The sequence below is a fragment of the Equus quagga genome, chromosome 1 (genome assembly GCF_021613505.1).
Source record: "Equus quagga isolate Etosha38 chromosome 1, UCLA_HA_Equagga_1.0, whole genome shotgun sequence".
Taxonomy (NCBI): Eukaryota; Metazoa; Chordata; class Mammalia; order Perissodactyla; family Equidae; genus Equus; species Equus quagga.
The window spans coordinates 21,386,644-21,407,689 of record NC_060267.1 but is presented as its reverse complement, the minus strand read 5'-3'; the positions used below and the strand labels follow the sequence as shown (position 1 = coordinate 21,407,689).

Here is a 21,046-nt window from a genome sequence, read left to right as displayed (position 1 = left end):
ATCTCTGCAGAACTACACGGTCACGCATTTTCCCCCAGACCCGGAGAGCTTTCCATAAACAGTGTGGCATAGTGACAACTGGTGTGCAGCAATTACTGGCATTGTTGATTATTAACTCTTCTTCAGCAAATAGTGTAGTAAAATCTGTGATAACCTATTAAGTGTATTATTGCTTTTTTTTTTGTTTTTAAGAAGAAAGAATGCTTGTTTAAAATGCAATTCACTAGTCTCTCCCCTACAGCAAGAAGAAATGTTCTCTTGCTTGCTTCATTGCCTCTGATAGAGGCAGTAAGTACTAAACATTTCTTTTTGGAGTAGTTTATGAGAGAAGGATTTTTCTAATTTATGGGGCTCTTATGCCTTTTGAGAAGGGATTTTCATATTCCACATATTTTTTTTCTTTAGATCTTTCTTAGGGATCAGTTGAAAAATACAGTCCCTCTATCTGGAGCAGAAGGGTCGTGAACCATGAGTCCCACATCTCTTGAGAGTTTCCGTCACTTTAAAGGGGAAATACAAAGAAAATGAAAGGAAATAAAAAAGAAATATAGCTTATCTTTGGCTTGGAATACTGCATAATTCTATGATAGGCTACAGCGGATGGAGACACTGGAAGAAAATTCACCACTTACCAAACTTAAGGGGTGCTTTTCCCCTCAAGAAAAATAACCAGTTGCTTGCTGGAAGTGCATCCTTTAAATAGGCATCTTCAATATATTTGGTGCCTTTTATTGTCTGTTTAGACCAGATACCTCACTTCTAAAAATTATATTGACGCTTGATTTTGCCACATTTTCAGTAAGAATGTACGTAACTTTGGAAGTTTAAAGTTATACTTTGAAGACCGAGGAATAATTCCCCAAATCTCTGAGAAACAGATGATTCAGAGGATTGGTTTATGACCACTTGTCCTTTTATTTTTATTTTTTTATTTGACTATTCCTTCATTGAAAAGTTGAGGATCAGCAGTGAAACAGAGCAACGATTATCACCTCAAATATAACCCTCAATTTGATACAATCCTTCCTGAACACAAGTATATCCACCGGTAAAATATGCAATGTATCTTTTGGCTTTTGCATTAAAACATCAATTATTTTTGAGAATATTGGAGGACATATCCAACCGTGTAGGAAGAGGAAGTTTAATTTGAGGTCAAGTGAATTAGCGATTTCTCTAGAAACACACTGAGCAATATGGTAGCCACTAGCGGCATGAGGCTATTTAAATTCAAATTAATTAAATTATATGAACTTAAAATTGATCACTTATCCTTTTAAAATTAAAGACCTGTAGAACTAAGTTTAACCAAAGGTCAGCTTTTTTTTTTTTTTTTTTTTTTTTAAGGTTTCTTCCCCTAATTAAAAGATTACAATTTCTTTTTCAGGCAATTCAATGGCATCCTTGTTAGCTAGGGGACAGGAAATGGCTTGTTTGACATCCATGTCTGTCTTCCACTCTGATTTCTTCACCTGCTCCACCTTAGAGTTACCTGGAAGGACTTGAGTGTCTCCTCAGCCACACATTTAAGGAGACTTGACCTCTATGTCAACTTACTGTCAATCTTGAGGTTATTGGACTGTTCTGATATAAAGATGATTGGGTTGTAGACCCACTAACCTGTCATAAGGAGAGAAAAAGGTGAGTATCAAAAAACAGTGACTCAGTAACTAAACTTCAGGCTGTCAGAATTCTTGTTATCTTTGGGGTCTTGTTCTCTGGGAAGAATTTAGAGCCATGTTTTTAAAACCATGTTCAGTAGGGCCCTGGGTTAAGGCAGCACTCCTGGGCCATTGCGGAGAAGTGAAGCAGGTGGAAGGAGGTTGGGAGGCTGAGCTGTAAGGCTGTAGACCCCACCCCTGACGTTTCAACCAGCACAGCTCTGCTTTTATCCGCTGTATAGATTAGACTTTACGTCAGATATTTTTAATATAATCAGATGAAAAAGTTGAACTTATCAGAACTCCTTTCAGGAAAAGTACTGTAAGTGGTTAGAAAGAATACTAAGATAAGGCATTTAGAAAGGGTGGGAGTAGAAGTGAGATCTTCAAAAGCAGAATGAAAATAAAAATATATGGCCAGTAACCTGCCATGGCAGGAGAGCGAGTCCTGATGACTTCAAAACTTCTGTTTGTCTGAGAGGGATAGGCAGCTTTGAGGACAGAGTTGAACAACACACGGGAATAGGGCACAGGCTGTGTACAGTATGGGAGGAAGGGCAGACAGAAAGAATCTCCAGTCCACAGCACAGCCAGAGCAACTTGGGAGAAGAAATATGTCAAATGGGATTTTACGAAGCTGCACACAGTGGGCTGTGCCATGCAAAAGTCTCCTTTGCTATCTAACCCTGCCAACACCCCAGATAGCATTTAGTATTTAATAAATAATAATGCTTTGGGGCTTTCATTGTGAATAAATCCTTTTAGGTGAAGGCAAGAGATGGTGAGGTTTGCAAACTGATGGTGTAGAGAAGAAGCAGAGCCACGCATGTTTCATTTGGTGATTCACCGGAAGGACTCCCAAAACTCAATAAAAGCTAATACTTGCTGCTAAGACTTATACAGCAAAGGACACAGAGCAAAAGCAACAGGAAAAAGACACGCAACAGTGGAGCTCAGAGAGGTCCAGCACAGGCTTCTGAGATCTTCCTTGTCCAAGGCCAAACAGATGGGCTCTTTTCCTAGCAGTGAACTACAGGGACTCTACAGTCTAGATCCCGGGAAGCCCAAATGAGTCTCAAGGTCCGGGGCTTTAATGGGGGGCTGGTCATATTCTGTCTGGTGGGCATATTCTGCTCTGCAACCAGCCTTGGTGACAAAACTCAGGACCCCAACAATGAAACCAGGTGCACATCATTAATCTTGGTGTTTGTGTAAAGTAACCTGAAAAGCCAGTAACGCATGGCTTTTTCAGCATGGACGATTTCTTCAGGTATATATAATAAAATCATCAGTCACTAACATAAGGAACATTCTGAGGGCCACATTCCCGGGAGTTGGCCAAGGGTCACTCATAGTTCCCTTGAAGACGTAAGTTGTAAGCAATCAGAATTGCTGTGTTCATTTTGTCCTCACAATCCTATCTGGTTAGGATTTGAAAAAGGCTTTCTTCACCACAAAATCACTTATGTGGCAGAGGTTAAAGACGGCTTCTGCCACCTGGAGGCGGATGATGGACTAGGCAAGAGAGCCTTCCTGTCGTAGGCTTCCAGTTGAAGATAAATTAACTATAGCTTTTAAGTCAGAATTTTTAATTTCACGGTACTTGCTGTATTTATTTTGCAAGCATTTAGTGAACTCTTGCTTAAAAGTTTGAGCCTCACCTCAACTATGCTGCAGGAAATGAAGAGCATATTTATTCACTCAATTATATTGAATATGTATGTTCTGTTTGCTAGATACTGTAGTGAGTGTTGGGGCTAAGTTAATGAAAAGACGGGTAGATGTTTGCTCTTATGAAGCTTACAGCTCTTCTGGGGGGAAATCAGAAAAAATGTGATTCGAGAAGCTCTAACCCATAGCTGAGGCAAAGTCATAAAAGACTGATATTCTACCTGGACGTCTAGAAAAAGGAAATCCAAAGAAAATGAGTTTATTGGTATTTCTAGGCTGTTCTATGAAACACTTCCTAACTACAGTAACCAGTTTGCCTGGGACTGACGGGCTTCCCAGGATGCAGGTCTTCCCATACTAAAACTGGCGCAGTTGTTGACCCTATTTCCAGCCCGTGACCATTTCACTCCTTCTCTGAGAACTATTCTCCCAAACACAGCAGTAGGGCCTAGCAGTCATGTTTGTGCTGTCACCCTGCCCATGTGGCTGTATTAGAGATCAGGACCCATTATTAGCCAACGTGCACCTCGAGAATGTGGCTGAAGAAATTGCTCAGCATCTAACTGCAGGGGCCGGCCAGGTGGCGCAACGGTTAAGTTTGCACGTTCCGCTTCAGCGACCTGGGGTTCATCAGTTCGGATCCTGGGTGCGGACATGGCACCGCTTGTCAAGCCATGCTGTGGCAGGCATCCCACATATAAAGTAGAGGAAGATGGGCACAGATGTTAGCTCAGGGTCAATTTTCCTCAGCAAAAAAAAAAAAAAAAAAAGGATTTGTGGCAGATGTTAGCTCAGAGGTGATCTTCCTAAAAAAAAAAAAAAGCTAATTGCAAATCTCTGTAGTGAAGTCTCACACACTTCCCTCAGTGAGGTCTCTAGAACAAATCCAGTGTTTGACCTTTTGGAAGCCCGTTTATCTTTTAATTCTCTGAGGTACCCTAATCTCCTAAATTCTCTCCCTCTGCTACCATTTTTGCTTAAGCTAATTTACATGTATTTCCTGTACTGTTACCAGAAACTTAACTAAGCCAATTCTCCAGGTGAGGGTACTGTATTTCCAAGTCAGGACCAACAGCTCTGGTTCTTTAGTGAGAAATGTTCCTAGAATATGCCTCAGGCTAACCGGAAACATCTCTTGGGAATAGCTGGCTCCCTGGTTATGGAACTGTATTTTCATCTCTTGAGTGGACCTACCCACCAAATATATTTTTAATTTCAAATAAATTGGCATTTTTATTTCAGTGTCAATTTTTTTAATGGCTTAATTGAAAGTGTACCAGTTCTGTCAAAACCCAGTCTGACACGTAACCCCACCCTCTTCCCCATGGCTGTGTTAGTTACACATGGTAGTGTTCAATTAAAGCTTCTCAGATGAACAACTGAAAATTCCACTAGCCTCGTTCTTCAATTCACGTTTGTTAGAAATTCTGCTGCACTTTCACAAAAAATTTCTTCCCACTTGACCATCCTTAATAACTGGCTATTAGTTTCTTACAGAAAAGTTCCCTTGCTTTGGAACCACTCTCAAGCACACCTGCTGTTCCAACTTCCTTTTTGATTCAGCTTTAGGCATCTCACTTTACAAGCCCTAAGCTTTTAAGGCTCTCAGCAGGCCATACCTGAACTATCCTGTTTCTCTCAGTAATTCTTTTCACACCTGCTGCCACTCGGGTAAGCCTGCGCATCCGTCAGTTCATCTGCTAATTCCTCTCCAGCTAGAAGCACTACCTCTCCTTTCCCTGACTAGTTCACCAAGCCTGAACTAATCCTTTTCCCAGGCCTGTTTCAGCATCCCTTAATTCTAACTGTGCATCAGAATCACCTGGGTAGCTTTATGAGACGAAATCCTGGGCCGCCCTCGCGATCTATGGAATCAGACTACATAAGCATGTGCTCCAGAAAGCTGCATTTCAGAAAAGTTCCCCAAGATCCCGATGCACTACTGGCCTCCTTGGAGCAGACCTAAGCCTGGGTCCTGGAGATGCCTCTTCGCAGTTTTTTTCCATTCCTCCTCACACTTGGTAAACTTTAAGAACTTAAAAGCAAAATACACTTTTTTTCTGACCATTCTTTATAATTACTAACATTATGTGACACCTACTAAGTGCCAGATGCTGTATTTAAAATACAAAATACATGAGACCCCACTCATCCCACTACCTCAAAGAAAACACTGCTCCTCAGGATTAAGCATGTATTTATTTTAGTTCCGTTAAAACAAACATACATTGTTTCATTGAAACGGTGTAGCACTCTTTGCCAACAAGTCACACTGAATTGTTGGCCTCTAACAGTACAGTGGGGATATTTACACTGTATACAGAGAGTCAACACACCCAGGTTCTCAAAGGTCTTTCATTACACTAGATCACATTTGATTTCATTACACTAGATCACATTCTGATAACTACTGCATTTTGAAAATTTAGACCTTATTTAAAATTTAAATCAGAGATCTTAACTTGCACCAAGTTTTCATGAAAAAATATGTTTAACCAGTCTGTTTATTGCAAATACAATTTAAATATTTTAAATTTTTAGTGTTTACACAATCTGTCAATTTGTTAATATTGAAGTTTCTGTACAGGTACTTTTGGGACAATTCTTATAGATACATAATGTGAATTCATCAAAATGCAGTTAAGAAACTTACAGGAATATATACACTTAAACCCAAGACCCAAACCTGACATTATATACAACCTATTTACAAATACATATGGACAGACAATGTATGTACATAGATTATCATAAATATTGAAAAATAGGTTAGCTTTAATGGATTAATGCTGTTCTATAAATAACATTACAGTTATAACTGAAACATCCACGGAAGACAGTAATGCAAAATGAGGTGACAAGACAGTGGTTTTAATACTGAAGACTGCTCATTCATGGGAATTCACTGTTTAGGAACCTCAAGGCAGACAAGATAGCTCCAAGAAAATCATGCAGTGGAATTTACCCCAGGCTGTTGACTTTGAATCTCCAACAGCCAAGAGGACTGGAGGGGCCTCCCCACATCCATATGCTGTGAGAGGAGGGTTCTTTTTTCCATTCTTTCCTGGTTGCCATGGTATTTTCTTCCGTATGAAAGGATGTAAACTGTAGAAAACAACTCTCTACTTGTTTATATCTTAGATATAAAATCAGCAACTCTCTCCAGGAACTCAAGCAGAAGCGCCGATTCTTGGTCTGAACTAGGGGTGAGGTTCTGGACTTGAAGGGAGTGCCAAAAACCCAATTAAATGAAAGCAGTGCCGTAGAATCCATCTTCACTGCCTTTCTAGATGGTCCCCGATGACTTTATTTTCGTAGGAACAAACAAAAAATGGACCATTGGTTTCACCCAATGTAGCACTACAAGACGTCTTCCAGTTCCACAAGGGTCTAATTACAGACACATCTTTTCTGTAATTTAGTCACATATATTACAAGAATGCGTAACAAAAACCATGTCTGCCACGTTTCTGGCCCTTGCCTAAAGCTCAAAATATTTAGTTCAAGAGAAAACCTTAGAGCCAGATGACCAATTGATGATTCCATTATTTGCTTCCCTCAACCACTAATGGAATTACGTATATTCGATTTTAGACATTATGCCTGATGAGCAAAGTACCACATTATTTAATAATATATTCACCATACACTATAACATACAATAAATGTGCTCTTAAAGCCAAGTAATTTTTTCACTTCTAACTGGGATGAAATGGAAGGGTGAACATGCAGCTGGACCAACTACTTACACTCAAGTTGCACTGTTTTCCCTAGCTAACCACATGTTGGATGTAAACAAATAATTCTATGTTGTACAAGAATGAGATGACAATCCAGTGCAAATGAGTTTCTTAAAAAGCTTACTGCATGAGAAACCCAGTGGCCTATATGAAGAGAACTTATACCAAATATCGGTTTAACTGTGGATTAGACCTCTACTGTAGACAAAACACAAACACGACTAAGCCATACAGAATCAAGTAATTCACACTTCCAGTAGCAAATGAGCATTTTGAAAAGCTGTACTCTGGATAGAATAGTTTTGGCCTATAGCCATCAAATGCCCATTTTCCACTGCTGGAAGCAATGTCAAAAAAGGGCTGGCCCAAAAAACCCGGAGCTGTCAAGACAACTCTGGAGACAGATGCAACTGAATAAACCCTGTTTTACCCAATTGCACTATTTGGTACCTCAAAATTAGTTATTTTACTCCCCACGAAAATATCTGCATTATCTTCCATTCTAAGAGATTGAAGCCATTAATATTTCAGTCTGAATGAATCAAATTATTTGGACACAGAGAAGAAAAATGATGAACAGAGTTCACCTGATTTGGGTATAGCAATAACCAATCGATTATCCTTAATGGTGACGTTTGAATGGAAAAAACTACGCTCCTATTCGTGGTACAATTTTTCATGACATCATTTTCTCTAAAAGCTATTTTGGGTAAAAAAAGTATTTGGCTTATTATGCCTACAAAAAGGCAGATCATTTTGTAACACGAATACCTGTTTTTACATATTAATGATATTTTTTTAATGGAATTTACTGACAACCGTTTTCGGATAAAGTTCAGAAAAAGCAATTCAATTTTTTAAAAGCAAAAGAGTGCTTTTGAGGTCTTTAAATATTTTTGGTACAAAAGAATTATAGTGTTTTTCTCAATGGTTATTTCAATACTTTGCTATGAATTAAGAATTGTTTCTCACATCGAATGGTTCCATTAGGCACATTCAAGTAAAATCATAAAATATCCAAGTTAAACAATGACAGAGCCAAACATGTGGCTTGATAAAAGAGTTCGTCCATTCTCTGGAATGGAATAAAATTGTCACTTCCGTTAACCCGAGACTCGTGGTTTGGTTGTTAATATCCATTTCTATCATACAGAACAGTTTCTTTAAAAAAAAAAAAAAAAGTTCATTTATTCTGCACTCAGAAGAACCAGCGAGGAATCTGCACTTCAAAAGGAAGTGAAACTGAAAATATTAGGTGAAATTTCATAATAGTTGAGAGTTGACTCAACACTGGCATCAAATGGACTATCGGAGTTTTAGTGGTGACAGTTAATGGCCACCTCCAGGCGCATTGTGTACCCAATCCAAAACAATCAAGGCCATGCTTCCAGTCATCACCACGATGCCACTCAACAGGAAGCACACAGCCTGCAATGAGCACACAGAGAAAACTGATCAGCAAGCAACAAAACGCATCTGCCTAAAACTCCTCTTCCTACTTTTAAAAATGGGCTTATAATTACTAACATTATGTCACCACTATTTTATAGAGCTACAGTTTTACCTTGCTAGAGATACCCAAGTCATCCTAAAAGGCAGCCTGAGTCAAAGCCAGAGATCTTTCTAAGAGACACTAGTAAGTTTACTCTTCATGCAACCCTTCAATTACTGCCACTCTATATTTGAGTGAAACAAAATGACAATTGTTGGTTTATAAACAATTCTAGTACTTCAGTCGGAATAGAATGCTAGTGGAGAATAAGGACGTGGAAAGCAGTCTTGTTCCTAAACATCCCCACCACTAGGATCATTTGTGGTTCACATATTATACTCTCTCTAAAATCAGTCGTTACGACACTTTAAAGTACTAGGATGTGCTTGAAAGTACAACTGTCTCCCAGAGCTTTGCTTTGAAGATGGTTAGCCTTGTTTGACTGAACACTCCATCTTTTTCTCTTTTATACGCTCAAAGCCCATTTAAGTGCCTGTCACACAGTAAGCAGCCCAACAAATATTGGTTAAACAAATGTTGAAAAGCTGAGTCAGTGTCTTTACGCTCTTAATCTCTATTCCTATCTCTAAAATATCTAATGTCTTTCTTGCAATTAACTTAAGCACATATCTGATGGCAACTGTCTTTCATCTCCCCTCCCCCAATCTTCCACTGTCACAGAAATATTTATTAGAAACTTAAAGTGAAATGACAATAAGTGACAGCTAAGAGACTTAAATTAAAATCAGTTGAGGAAATTCTGGTATTGCAGGATTATTACTGTTTCTACAGTCATAATCTCTCACTCACCCCAATCTTTTGTATAGATTTCATAGGTTCTTTCTTCACCAACTTGATATAGAAGGCAGATGGAAGAATAAAGATCAACATGGCAGCTGCAGACGCACCTGTAAAAGAACATTGACCGTTTCTTGAGAATTCAATAAATCATTTGTTATTTTTTAAATCTGAAATCCCTGATATTTGAATCAACTTTGATACTTTGTAAAACTTACCAATGAAACCAAAGATATCTCTAATAGTTGGGACAAAGATGACAAGCAAATTGGTAAATGCCAAGATAGACACTGTGATGACAGTATGACGCCACCAACTGAAATCTTTTGCTGGACACAACAACTGAGTTAAGGAACTCCGGATCTGCCAAAATAAATAAATAAATAAAAACTCCAGTTTTAATTAATGAAAAAGCCAAACAAAGAAAACCCAAATAATAGGAAATACATCTAAAACAAGCAGCTATTTAAATACTAAAATTGTGCCCCTCCTCTGCTGCTCTTTTCTTAATGTCTAAACACTGAAAGATCATTTTCTATCTTTAATTATGGAAACAAGGCCCCAGGATGTTTTGAAAATCTACAAAGTATTTTTAAAAAGCCCCTTCAAAACTGCTATCTACTTGGTATTGCTCCAGTAGTGTTTTCTTCCCCCAGAAGACGAAAATCTCACAAATCATTACATGTTTAAAAACTCACTCCTATTGAAAGGAGAGCAGGTGAATACTTACCGGGAAAATAACTACTGGTACTGTCAGGGTGACAGCCACTAACACAGCCAAACGGACGATGAGAAGAAGAATGTCAGTCCCCACGACAGAAGAGTAGGTATGAAGCAGTTCTGACTCCACGCGTTCTATGGGGAAAGACACACACACACACACACAAAAGCTTCAAGTGTGCTGTTTTCTCTGGAGATTAGGGAGGAAATCTAACTTATGGTACAATTTGCACCAAAGTTATTAGCTACTCATAAAATGACTGTGAACTAAGAGGCTAATAAGATTAATATGGAATTAGGGTTAATGCAATTAAAATAACATTGAAGGAAAACTTTTCTAAATTCCAAGTAGAGATTTAGCCACATGACCCCCATTAAAAACAACATGAGCTAAATAGCTAAATCCCACGGTTTGGCTTACAGTTTGGGTGTGTTGTGTAACATGAAGGTGACTGGACAGGAGATAGGCAGAACGAACTTAGATGCAAGCACATTATATAAAAATGCCATCAAATGGCCAATGGTATCTTTTTGAACCTGGATTCTAGAAATTACTGATTAAATATACATAGGAAATTCTAAGCTCTAAATTCAATTTCTCATTACAAATATGAAATACACTAAAAAACAAACTGAATTTTTAAAGTGACAAACTATACATACAAAAGCATCAATTTCATTATACAAAAGTGTCAATTTCATCCTACTAAGGTTTTTCTTTTTTTGTAAACTAGACATTATTTACCGTAAAATGTCAGGTAGCCAAAGAGAGCAGCAAGCAGGTACATGAGAAACATAGCAAAAAACGAAATCTTGGACACATTCATCATTCTTCTACGGCTGCGCCTACATAAATTCAAAGGAAAATACAAATATATACTTTAGCCGTAGTCATAGCAGTAACCTAATATGTTTGCAGTTTTTCCAATAAATTTTTATACAAATAGGTAATGTACTCACTCTTTCAGCTCTTCGTAAATGGGAAGAATAGCAGGATGACAGACAAATGAAAAGGTCAGAATTGGCACAGCATAGACAGTCTGCAAAAAATGTAAAATCTGACTTAATACCTTAATGCAACAAACTCGTGTTACCACAGTTCTGCAATTTCTATTTTATAGTAACTAATCTTAGAATCAAAACCTAAATAATTAGTTTCCCATTCTTCTAAATCGTTCACTATGACCAATATCCTAACTTCTGCATGTGCAATTATTAACATCGTGAGTATTTCACTTCTCAATCTATTTTAAGATATAAACCAACGCTTTCTGTTCAGTCTTCAATAATGAGCCAATCGTGATTTCTAAAGAGCAGCTATCACCCCTCCGCCTTTTACTTTGGGAGTTATTTTTCAATTTCCAGGGGGGTTTACCTCTTTTCTTCCCCAAAATCTTCCTTTGAGAAAATAAAGATTCCATTCAGTTACCTGTGAGTTGAAGATAAAGTAACGTGGTCTGCAAGAGTCACCCTCAGTCATGTTAAATGGCACAGCAGGTGGAAAAGCCGCTGGTTGTGTCAGGCTGCTGTTGACTGTTTCATTAATTATCAAAGCAAGTTCCATAGGACAAGGAATCTGAAATTTCTTGCAAATCACCTGAAAATATATTATTTTGCACTTGTTAAACTGAACAATGTAACAGGGCTTATAAAAAAAACCACTAGCTTGGGGCTGGCCCTGTGGCCGAGTGGTTAAGTTCGCACGCTCCGCTGCAGGCGGCCCAGTGTTTCGTCGGTTCGAATCCTGGGCGCGGACATGGCACTGCTCGTCAGACCACGCTGAGGCAGCGTCCCACATGCCACAACTAGAGGAACCCACAACGAAGAATACACAACTATGTACCGGGGGGCTTTGGGGAGAAAAAGGAAAAAATAAAATCTTTAAAAAAAAAAAAACAAAAAAAACCACTAGCTTGAGAGAAAAGTTATACCCACCACGATCAGAAAGAACATCATACACATCAAAGAAAGGCCACTGGTATATCCCAAATATCCTACAATGGAGGAGGGAAAAATCAGGATTAGTTTCATGAAATAGGTTTAGGGAAAATATATTTTCTCCACTAAATAACTCAATTCTCCTTGGAAGATTTTAGTGTGCATACAATACTGAATTTTTAATTCTTACACACTAGGATATATATAAAATTACTTAAAAATAATTGCTAATAACTAACATAATAAAAACTTTCATTTTTTTTACTATTAGTTACAAAGCACAAGATATCATAAAATGTCAACGAAAATATTTTGGCCCCATAGTAGCGATCCTGCTAGGATTTTGAAATTTAATTCTTACACACTAGGATATATATAAAATTACTTAAAAATAATTGCTAATAACTAACATAATAAAAACTTTTATTTTTTTTACTATTAGTTACAAAGCACAAGATATCATAAAATGTCAACGAAAATATTTTGGCCCCATAGTAGCGATCCTGCTAGGATTTTGAAAAACCTACAGGTTTGTAAGCTATAACTCCCAAAAGTATGTTTCTAGGGCTTTTTAGCTCTCAGTTTTTATTAAGAGAAAGCCAACTGGCTGGTGAGAGGCTTAGTGCAACTCTCTTTAGAGCCAGGTTTGCTCACCTAAATTTCTCAGCAGTGATAAAGGAAGGATGAGCACCAATGACACCAACAGAACCAAATAGTCACCGTTCAAATACCACAATCTGAATTAAAGAAAAGAAAAACAAGGTTAAAGCCAGTCATGAACAACATATGCATCTTTTCACAGGACTCACTGTATAGAAATACTATAACAATAAACAAACAAACAAACAGGTTTGGAAAAAGTATTGCTTATTTCATAAAGCCTACAGATAGGAATAAATTTCCAACTGTTCACTAGATGAGTATTCCCTCAGGTTAGAAACGGGGTAGGAAACAGTGTAACTCTTGTCCCACTGTTTGCTCTGGGAAGGCTGCCAGCAGATTCATAACATAAAATGCTTCTTAAAGGCTTGATACTAACGTAGGCAACAAAGCAGCATTGTTAAGCCAGCAATCTTATCGTTAAGCATTTTTAGAAAAATTGTACACCAACTTTGTCATAGCTTTAGCTTGCAATTTTTAATGCTAGAAACAAGGAAATTTTAAAACAAGTTTCTTTCAGACGTTTGTTAGCAAATGTACTTATTAAGCACTTCAACAAGGAAGTTTTTTCATACTTAAAATACAAAGGCAAAAACAAAACAAGAAAACCCAATCCCCCAAACCAGGACTCATTCCGGGGTGTTAAGAGTATGTTGTGACATCTTGACCCACCTTGACTCCAAAAGTAGTCAAAAGATCCTCTCTGAATTCAGAGGAAATATTACACATCTCCTAAGAGTTCTAGAATGTCTTTCCTCTTTAGGTAACCAACTATACCCTCTTTAAATCACTATTTTCAAACTCTAATTGCCCTGTGAATCCCACTCCACTCACTTCAGCAACAAAGACCCCACAGAAAACTAATATTTAAAGATCAGCTCGTCAAATTCAATTTCTAAAGCTGCAGAGATAACCACACCTCTGTACTTTGAGATAAGCTACATGTAAGTGGGGAAGCAAATTATCCCTCTCCGTGTTTACTTTAGATAAAAACCTGTTAGTCCGCTGAGATGAATAACTTTGCTAGGATAAGGTTTCCACAGCATGGCCATACATTTTCTGGTATTATGTATTTAAAATAGAATAAGTTTCAAGAACTTCAAATTTATGAAAATCAGAAAGGCAATGATTTTTAAAGTAATTCAAAGGTTCAGTCTTAACTTAGGTTGGGCTATGTGTTACACAGCTATAACTTCTTAGAGAGTGAATATGAAGAGATGTGAAGTTCTGGAAAATCTGTTTTCACATGCAGGTTAGAAATTAGCCACAGTTATAAGACTAGCTATCATCTTTGGCCTTTCCTTCTCAGAAGTTCAAATCAGTTTATGGGGGACTTCTTGGTCAGTTTCAATAGGAACATTTATTAAAAATAATTTACTGATAATCATTTTGTATCCAACTTTGATAAAATGTTTCTAACCATTTCAGACTATAATTGTTTCTTATGAGTAATCTCACTTAGCACCTACCCAGTTGTATCTTCAATGTTCATTAATGCCTGGATCACCAAAGGTAACTCATATTTCACTATGAAGAGGTAGCTTGACATAGCTGGAGGAAAACAAAATTATACCATTACAAGTGCAAAATGTGGCATGGGACACCAAAAGCAATGTGTCACCACTCTGTGCTACACAAAGAGCAAAAAGTCTACCCAAATTGCCTTTTAAAAGTTCTTACCTCCAATGTTCTGCATTGTAATTGATCCAGAGGCTGCAAGCTTTCCAACCAATCCAAATGCCTTATGTCCCAATTGTTCATATAATAAAGACCCTATAATTTGAAGAACACAGAAGCATGAAGCAAGGATTTTACGTGAGGAAGCAAGTCATAAGACATAATTGTTTTAGAAATACCAAGAATGCTGCCATACCTCCTTCATTGGCAGTCTTCAAAAGGAGATGAACAGAATACAGGGAAAATATTGACACAAACGTCAAGAGAATTCTGATGAGAGAAAGAAAAGGCACAGGGTCATAAACAAACACGGCTGTATTTAAACACAATTCTTTCTGGTTATTTAAACATTAAACATGGAACCTGCCCTAAGATTTCTGGCACTAGGCAGAACGCCCCCAAGAACTGGTGTTCACTCTCCTGGCCAGTGTCGACATCTTTTACATGGTACTGAAAACCTGTATCATGTCTTCGGTAATAGATCTACAGTACTGGAGAAGAACAGGGGTTTACCCACTGAACCAAAGGAGCCAGGAGACACTGGAAAGCCTAACTTTAAAGTGGTAGAATTATGAGTCTTATGATCTGATTCTGGCACCATTATAATTAGCTGTATATTTGCTACTCCTCTGCATTTTAATAGTTCCTTTTATCTGTAAAATGGTGGTACTACCTGCCAGTAAACCCAGCCTCCAAGCTAACGTGAAATCCAATTGAGATGGGTTCAGGAAAGGTCTTGAGACCAACTGGGCTATACAGATAAGGAGAAGAATGGGACTGTAAAGTCAGGGGGAAAGATACTAACACCATTAAGTGTCAGCCAGTTTTACAAACAACTGGGCACAAATCAGAGACGTAAGCACCGTGACGATATACTATATTGCAGCCCATGTTGTGGAATACAGGCCTACCATTGTCACAAAGTTGAACAATGCCCGTGCTAAAACAAGCAGGCTATCAGTCTGTCTGGGCTGTCCCTCCCTCAATCCTTTTACTTAGATAGAACAGGAGAAAAAAAGAAAAATAGAAAGGGACTAAAGGTTCCCTAACGTCACTTGGTTTTCCTTTAGGGCACGGATTCTCTCTCATTCCAGCTTTATTTTCCTCCCCACTATAGGCAAGCCAAGAAAAATATGGATTTATTTTTACTAAAAGGAACAAAAAGTCAAAAGCAGGGAAACTCACAGAAAACTACCAACAAGACGACAGATACATCTTTTTTAATTTGTATGGGCAAACTGAATACAGTACTAAATAAGGTCTGGCAAAGAAACTGATGCCTGTTGGTTAAGCACAGGTGGTGGCATTAAGCTGCCATTCTAATGCCAAAAGTTTTATGGGGTCTAGTCTGAGGTGGAAAACGACACCATCAGCCTCACCTCTAACTGGACAAAGTTGTTGGTTTAATCAAAAACAATTTTCAAAGTGTGCTGACAAATTCAGTCCTTCTTTCTCTTACACTGAAATGACAAAGAGGGATGAATGGACTTCACAACCTTTGAGGTCACTTTCAACTCATGACTGATTCTATTAAAAAGGTTAGCTACAGAGTTGTTAACAAGACCATGACAGCCAGGTGGCTTTGCCCATTTATCTCTCTACCTCCAAATATACCATGTAAAATATGGTGGATTAAAAACGCACTTTAGCACTTTCGATGTTATTTAACCATTTATTAAAATGGTTAATCGTCAAACACATAGACCAGCGCAAGGGCAACATGTCAGAATTTTGCTTTCACTTATGAAACAGAGGTGCCATTTAATCTCAATGTAAATTCTGCACTATAACCACACTGGCAGCATTTAAAGACTGCCTCCAGTTTTTATACTCAGAGTTAGGAAGAGTTTCAAATGTTTAACAATCATGCCATTCATGTTCCCCACTAAAAGATGTGAAACTCTAGGGTCCTTTCTGTTTAAATTCCTGGTCCTTCACCTTAGTAAGAGGTCTCGAAAAGCCTCATGCTAATGAGGCCTGCGGACTGAATCGGGCTTCCAAGGCTCAGAGCCAGGCTTCACTTTAGTGTGGAATTTCACCACAAAGCAGAGCTTTGCAAAGATCTGCTTTTCTTTTCATGAACATTCCACTCTACTGGAGAAAATAACTTGAGTAGAAGGCACCAGTCAGCTAACTGAAATACGTCTGTCACAAAGGGACAATTCCATGCTACAGGTACCTGTGGTTTCTTCATTTACAATAAACCACACTATCTTCCACAGAAATTGCCTTAGTCAGGAGCCCAGGGGTACTTAATTGCTATGATGCCAACATCATTGAAAATGCATGCTCAAATTTCCATGTACTTTTGTTTTGTGCTTTTACCCTGGAAATAAGGTTTATACTTTTCTATTATATTCTCCAAGAGGCAGTGACTCCACAATGGTTAAGAAGCACTGCTCTAAAGTCTTCTACAGCTCCAAAATTTTACTCTAGCTATGTATGCCAGAAAAGTACAGAACCAATTCTAACTGGGCAACTAGGGGGGAAAAAAAGTTCAAAAGCAGATACTTATTAAAATGTTCACTTTTTTGCTATGGCATATGGCAATGAGATAGACCTGGAAGAAAAAATATTAAAAAAACAAAAACAGCTACGGGTTGCATTTCAGTGTCCAGAAAATTATGACTCACTTTTCGTAAAACAAACATGTTCCAGGTTAGGTAAATACCACCACACCACTATACGTTAAAAAAAAATTAGCTGTTTTCCTTATGCACAGAAGAGGCCACAGTCCTTGGGGTGACTACGTCAACTGACCAAACTGATTTGGAGGTATTACGCTGATTAATATTTTTTTGCTTCTGATTTTGCCAGAACAAAATATTTAACTACCCTGGATTTATCAATAGTCCTTTTTTAACATCCAACCCCTGTTACAACTGTTTTAACTAGACCCACTGACTTAAAGACTTTTGGCTTAATTATGAGTTTAAAGTGTTGTTCTATTTTTCCCTATGTAATTGGCTTTCTTGATATCATGCAGTTATGTACTAGAATAATGAAATTTCTGGATTTCTCATATTTTAAGTTTTAAGGAAATGATTAAGTCAACCACTTCAAGTGTAAACTCTGTCTCTGGAGCCAAAATATATGTTGTACCATCATATTAACTGCCCTGCATGGCAGACTCACTACTTACACATACTTACATAAAAAGAGCAATTCCAGTATTAGCCATGGCATAAGAAAGCCCAAGGATTCCACTGCCCACAATCGCATTGCTCAGATTAAATACTGACATTCCAAAGGAAGTAGTACCTGGATGCTACATAGAGGGAAAACGATAACCAAACATATAACAATAATTAAATGGAGAAAACCAGCTTTGGGCAAGTTAGATTTGAAATCTGAAGTAAAACTATTCTTTTACTCCATAATGCGACAGACACACAAATTACGATGTTTCACTTACAAAGTCTGTTTCATACTTCTTCTTCCCCAAATTCGATTCAAGTAAAAAGTTCTGGTTTTCAGGATCTACATCTGCATAATGGCTGCAAAAAAAAAATCCCAGAAAAGTCCTAAATTGGATTGAAATGTACAACGGAATGTATTAAGCAGGAGTCGATTTTCACACGAGGTTCTGTCACTGCAATATGACAACCGGAGACAGAGAGAACACTCTCTCTCCAAATGCTACAGTAAATTAAAGCAAAAGAAGTCAAGTCCTAGGTAAAGAACCCCGATCCGCACAACCCGTCTTAAAAGGAGCAACTTCTCCCACCTTTTCAGGGCAGCTTGCTTGGTGGGGTAGGAGTAGTTGAAGTCGCTGTTCGAGCTGTAGCTGCTGCTGTCCTCATCCGGGGAAATACTGAACCTTCCCATTTCGGCTTTCTTCATGCTGGGCACCTGGAGGACTCGGGTGCAGCGAACACTGGGTTCCTTTTGTCCTTGGCGTGCACTGGCCCGCGCGGCTGCCTGCGAAGGTAGAGGCGGCACGTCAGGACTGCAGCGCCCGCCCTGGTCACGTGACGCCGCCGGGCGGCGCAGCGCGGCTGATTCATCCCCGGCCAGGCGAGTGGAAAAGTACCAGCCGAGCGCGAGGGGCGGGGGCGCGCGGAGCGGCGGAAAAGTACAGACAGCGGAGCCGCGGAGAACAAAGATGGTCCCACCGCGGCGCTGCGCCCGCCGGACGCCGAGGCCCTTCTCCAGCGGATCTGAGCACTGCACCCACTCGGTTATCCCAAGTCTGAGAGCAAGGGTGCGGGGGACTCTGTTTTGCTCCCCGCCCCCAGCCTCTTTGGTCGTGCACAGGCACGCAGGGCACACATCCCACCCGGGCACTGGCTAGGTGTGCATGCAGCCCAGGCGCACAGCTGCCCCTTTCGAGCATTTGCAATAGCAATGCCGCGTAATCCGTCCTTTCATGCCCAGAGTCCCCAGGTGGGGACATGCTTCTGCGGCACACAGCAGACTCGAAGAGGGCAGAAACAGCTGACATAAGTCCTCCTCTCTAGAAAAGGAGAGAACGCCTGTTCTCGGGCGCGCATAGGCGCCCAGGGTTTGTTTACATGCGCACGCCCGTGCCCTCGACACACTAGTCCAGAGGCATGCGGCTCGCTAGCGCTTCGCCCGGCCGGCCCCTCCTATGCCCGGAAAGGAAACTGATGCAACATCGATCGCCGATTGTCAAACGTTCCCGGCCCGTCTTCCCCAATCTTGGTCTCGGCTACACTAAAAGCCAAAACCCATCTCCGCCGCCCCCAAATCCCAAGCCCCTTGGATTTAATGTTTTTTATTAATGCAAATGAGTCACAAGACTTGCCGCAGAGGAGCCGCGGGTCGGCCTGGCTCCCCTCCCCCTAACGGGAGGATGCGGCTCCGCTCCGGGCGGGGACGAGGCCCCCGCCCCTCCCCCGCCCGAGGGCGGAGACCCCTGCGCGGTCAGGGTCGAAGGCGGGCCCTGCCGACCGCAAACGCCCTTCCCGGGCGGAAACGACCCCAGCAGGCGCCTTCCCGCCGCGGCCCCTCTCGCGGCCCCTCCCCCACTCCCGCCCGCGCCTTGCGCCCCCCGCCCTTTGCACAGACCCCCTCCGCGCGCCTCACCTCTGTGGTCTCCCCTCCTGTGTCCCGGAAACGTCTGGCAAACGCCTCCGGTGGATTTCCCTCAGTCAAACAAAAATCGTAAAAAAAACCAAAACAAAAAAACCCCCAACAATGGACAGGAAAAACAATTTTAATAACAAAAGGAAATGGCAAGTTGCCGCCCCAATGGTCCGGCGTCCGCCGTCTCGGGGGAAAGGCGCGAGTGTGGGGGAACGCGTGGTCGGGCGGGCGGCGGTGCGGGCAAAGGCGCTCGGGAACGGCGGTGTCGCGCGACTCTGGAGCGGCCGGGCGAGCGGCGGGTTATAGCGGAGCCCGGGCGGACGCGTCAGTGGGCGGGCCCGGCCGCCGGGGGCCTTCTCTTTGTGTATCACCACCACCTGGGCTCCGCCCCCGCCCGCCCGGCCCGCAGGCTCCGCCCCCGCCCGCCCCCTCCCTCCCCTCCCCTCCCCTCCCCTCCCCTCCTCTCCCCTCCTCTCCCTCTCCTCCCTGCCCCTCCTCTCCTCTCCCCTCCCCTCCCCGGCCGGCTCGGGGTTTGGCGCCCGCCCCACCCCACCCCTCCTTGCCGCAAAACCGAATCCCCTTCCCAGTTTCGTAGCCCACCTGGAGAGAGCCCCGCGCGCCCCTCACCTATCCATTTCAGCCCCGACGGTGCCCAACACATGCGGTTGTGTCCCAGGAGCCTTCTCCTTCAAATTCCCTTCCTCCCGAGTTACCAGCACTCTTTGCTTTCTAAAACCTCAAGGTTTTTTGGGGACGCATCCCGCCCACCCTACCCTTTCCTGCCTGTTCTTTTTGTGATTTGCACGGGGGGGGGGGGGTTCCCTAGCAAACTTGGGCTAACGCAGCAACGTGTCTCCATGACCAGTTCCTGTTCTCGTTCTTTCTTCTCCACCTAGACCTGCTTTCAACTCTTCCAAACTAGCCTGATTAGGTCGGTTGGCAGCTCCGTTTCGGGATATCCTTTTTGTCTGAACATGTAAAACGCTACTAGGGGAAAAGCTACATCCTGACCAGCAAGCCAGACCCCAAGCCGCGGTTGGGCCTCAGCTTGGGGGGACCGGCTCTTCTGAGGAGGTGTATGAGTCCCCAGTTTTCCCTTTGCGGACACATTTCACTCCTTCCACCCCACCCCCACCCCAATTTGAGAGCTCCTCTCGCTCTCCTCGCCTTTCTTTCCTTGTATTTACAGAGGTGCTGCCTCCGTTGGAATGCTGGTCTGAGAGACTTTCTCCCGAGCCTGGTGCTTCCCCTCCAGTGGCGATGTGCTCTTGCAACTAGGGGGCCCCTTCGCCGTGGAATACTCGGTGCGGCCGGAAAGGCAAGAGTCCGTCCCTTGCTGAAAACAAAGGCCCCTTCCGAGAAAGAATTGTTTGTTGAATGAATGAATAAACAAACGAGTTTGACCTACTGCTCTCTTCCTTTTGAGGACGTGGGAGACATTGGGCAGGGCACAGAGGAAAGGGTTGGGTGTGATCACAATTTTTGCTTTCAATGTTTTCCTGAGGAAATCTGTACAACTGTCTTATTTCCGTGGCACATGAGGCTGCGTGTGCCCTGGGCCTGCACCGGAGTTGATTGCCAAGGGAGGACCCGATTTCCCCTTTACTTCCTTATGTTCCCCACCCCTTCTACTGGTCAGA

General features: G+C 41.3%; 1 protein-coding gene across 2 annotated transcripts; it reads right to left on the bottom strand.

Annotated features, from left to right (window-relative positions):
* Window positions 1–5,512: 5,512 nt before the first annotated feature.
* SLC38A2 (solute carrier family 38 member 2) lies at window positions 5,513–19,690 on the bottom strand. 2 transcript variants are annotated; one of them, XM_046660626.1, is made up of 16 exons: window positions 19,407–19,690; window positions 18,085–18,278; window positions 17,773–17,854; window positions 17,510–17,625; window positions 14,554–14,627; window positions 14,361–14,453; window positions 14,150–14,231; window positions 12,675–12,757; window positions 12,018–12,076; window positions 11,512–11,679; window positions 11,043–11,122; window positions 10,828–10,928; window positions 10,093–10,217; window positions 9,581–9,725; window positions 9,375–9,472; window positions 5,513–8,500 (listed from the first exon to the last, which is right to left on the bottom strand). In XM_046660626.1, the coding sequence occupies exons 2-16, from the start codon at window positions 18,198–18,200 to the stop codon at window positions 8,402–8,404; spliced, it is 1,521 nt and encodes a 506-aa protein (XP_046516582.1). In that variant the 5' UTR covers window positions 18,201–18,278; window positions 19,407–19,690; the 3' UTR covers window positions 5,513–8,401. The 2 variants fall into 2 exon arrangements, with proteins under 2 accessions (XP_046516582.1, XP_046516591.1); XM_046660635.1 differs by lacking the exons at window positions 17,510–17,625; window positions 19,407–19,690 and having other exon boundaries at window positions 18,085–18,227.
* Between the last annotated feature and the right edge of the window lie 1,356 nt (window positions 19,691–21,046).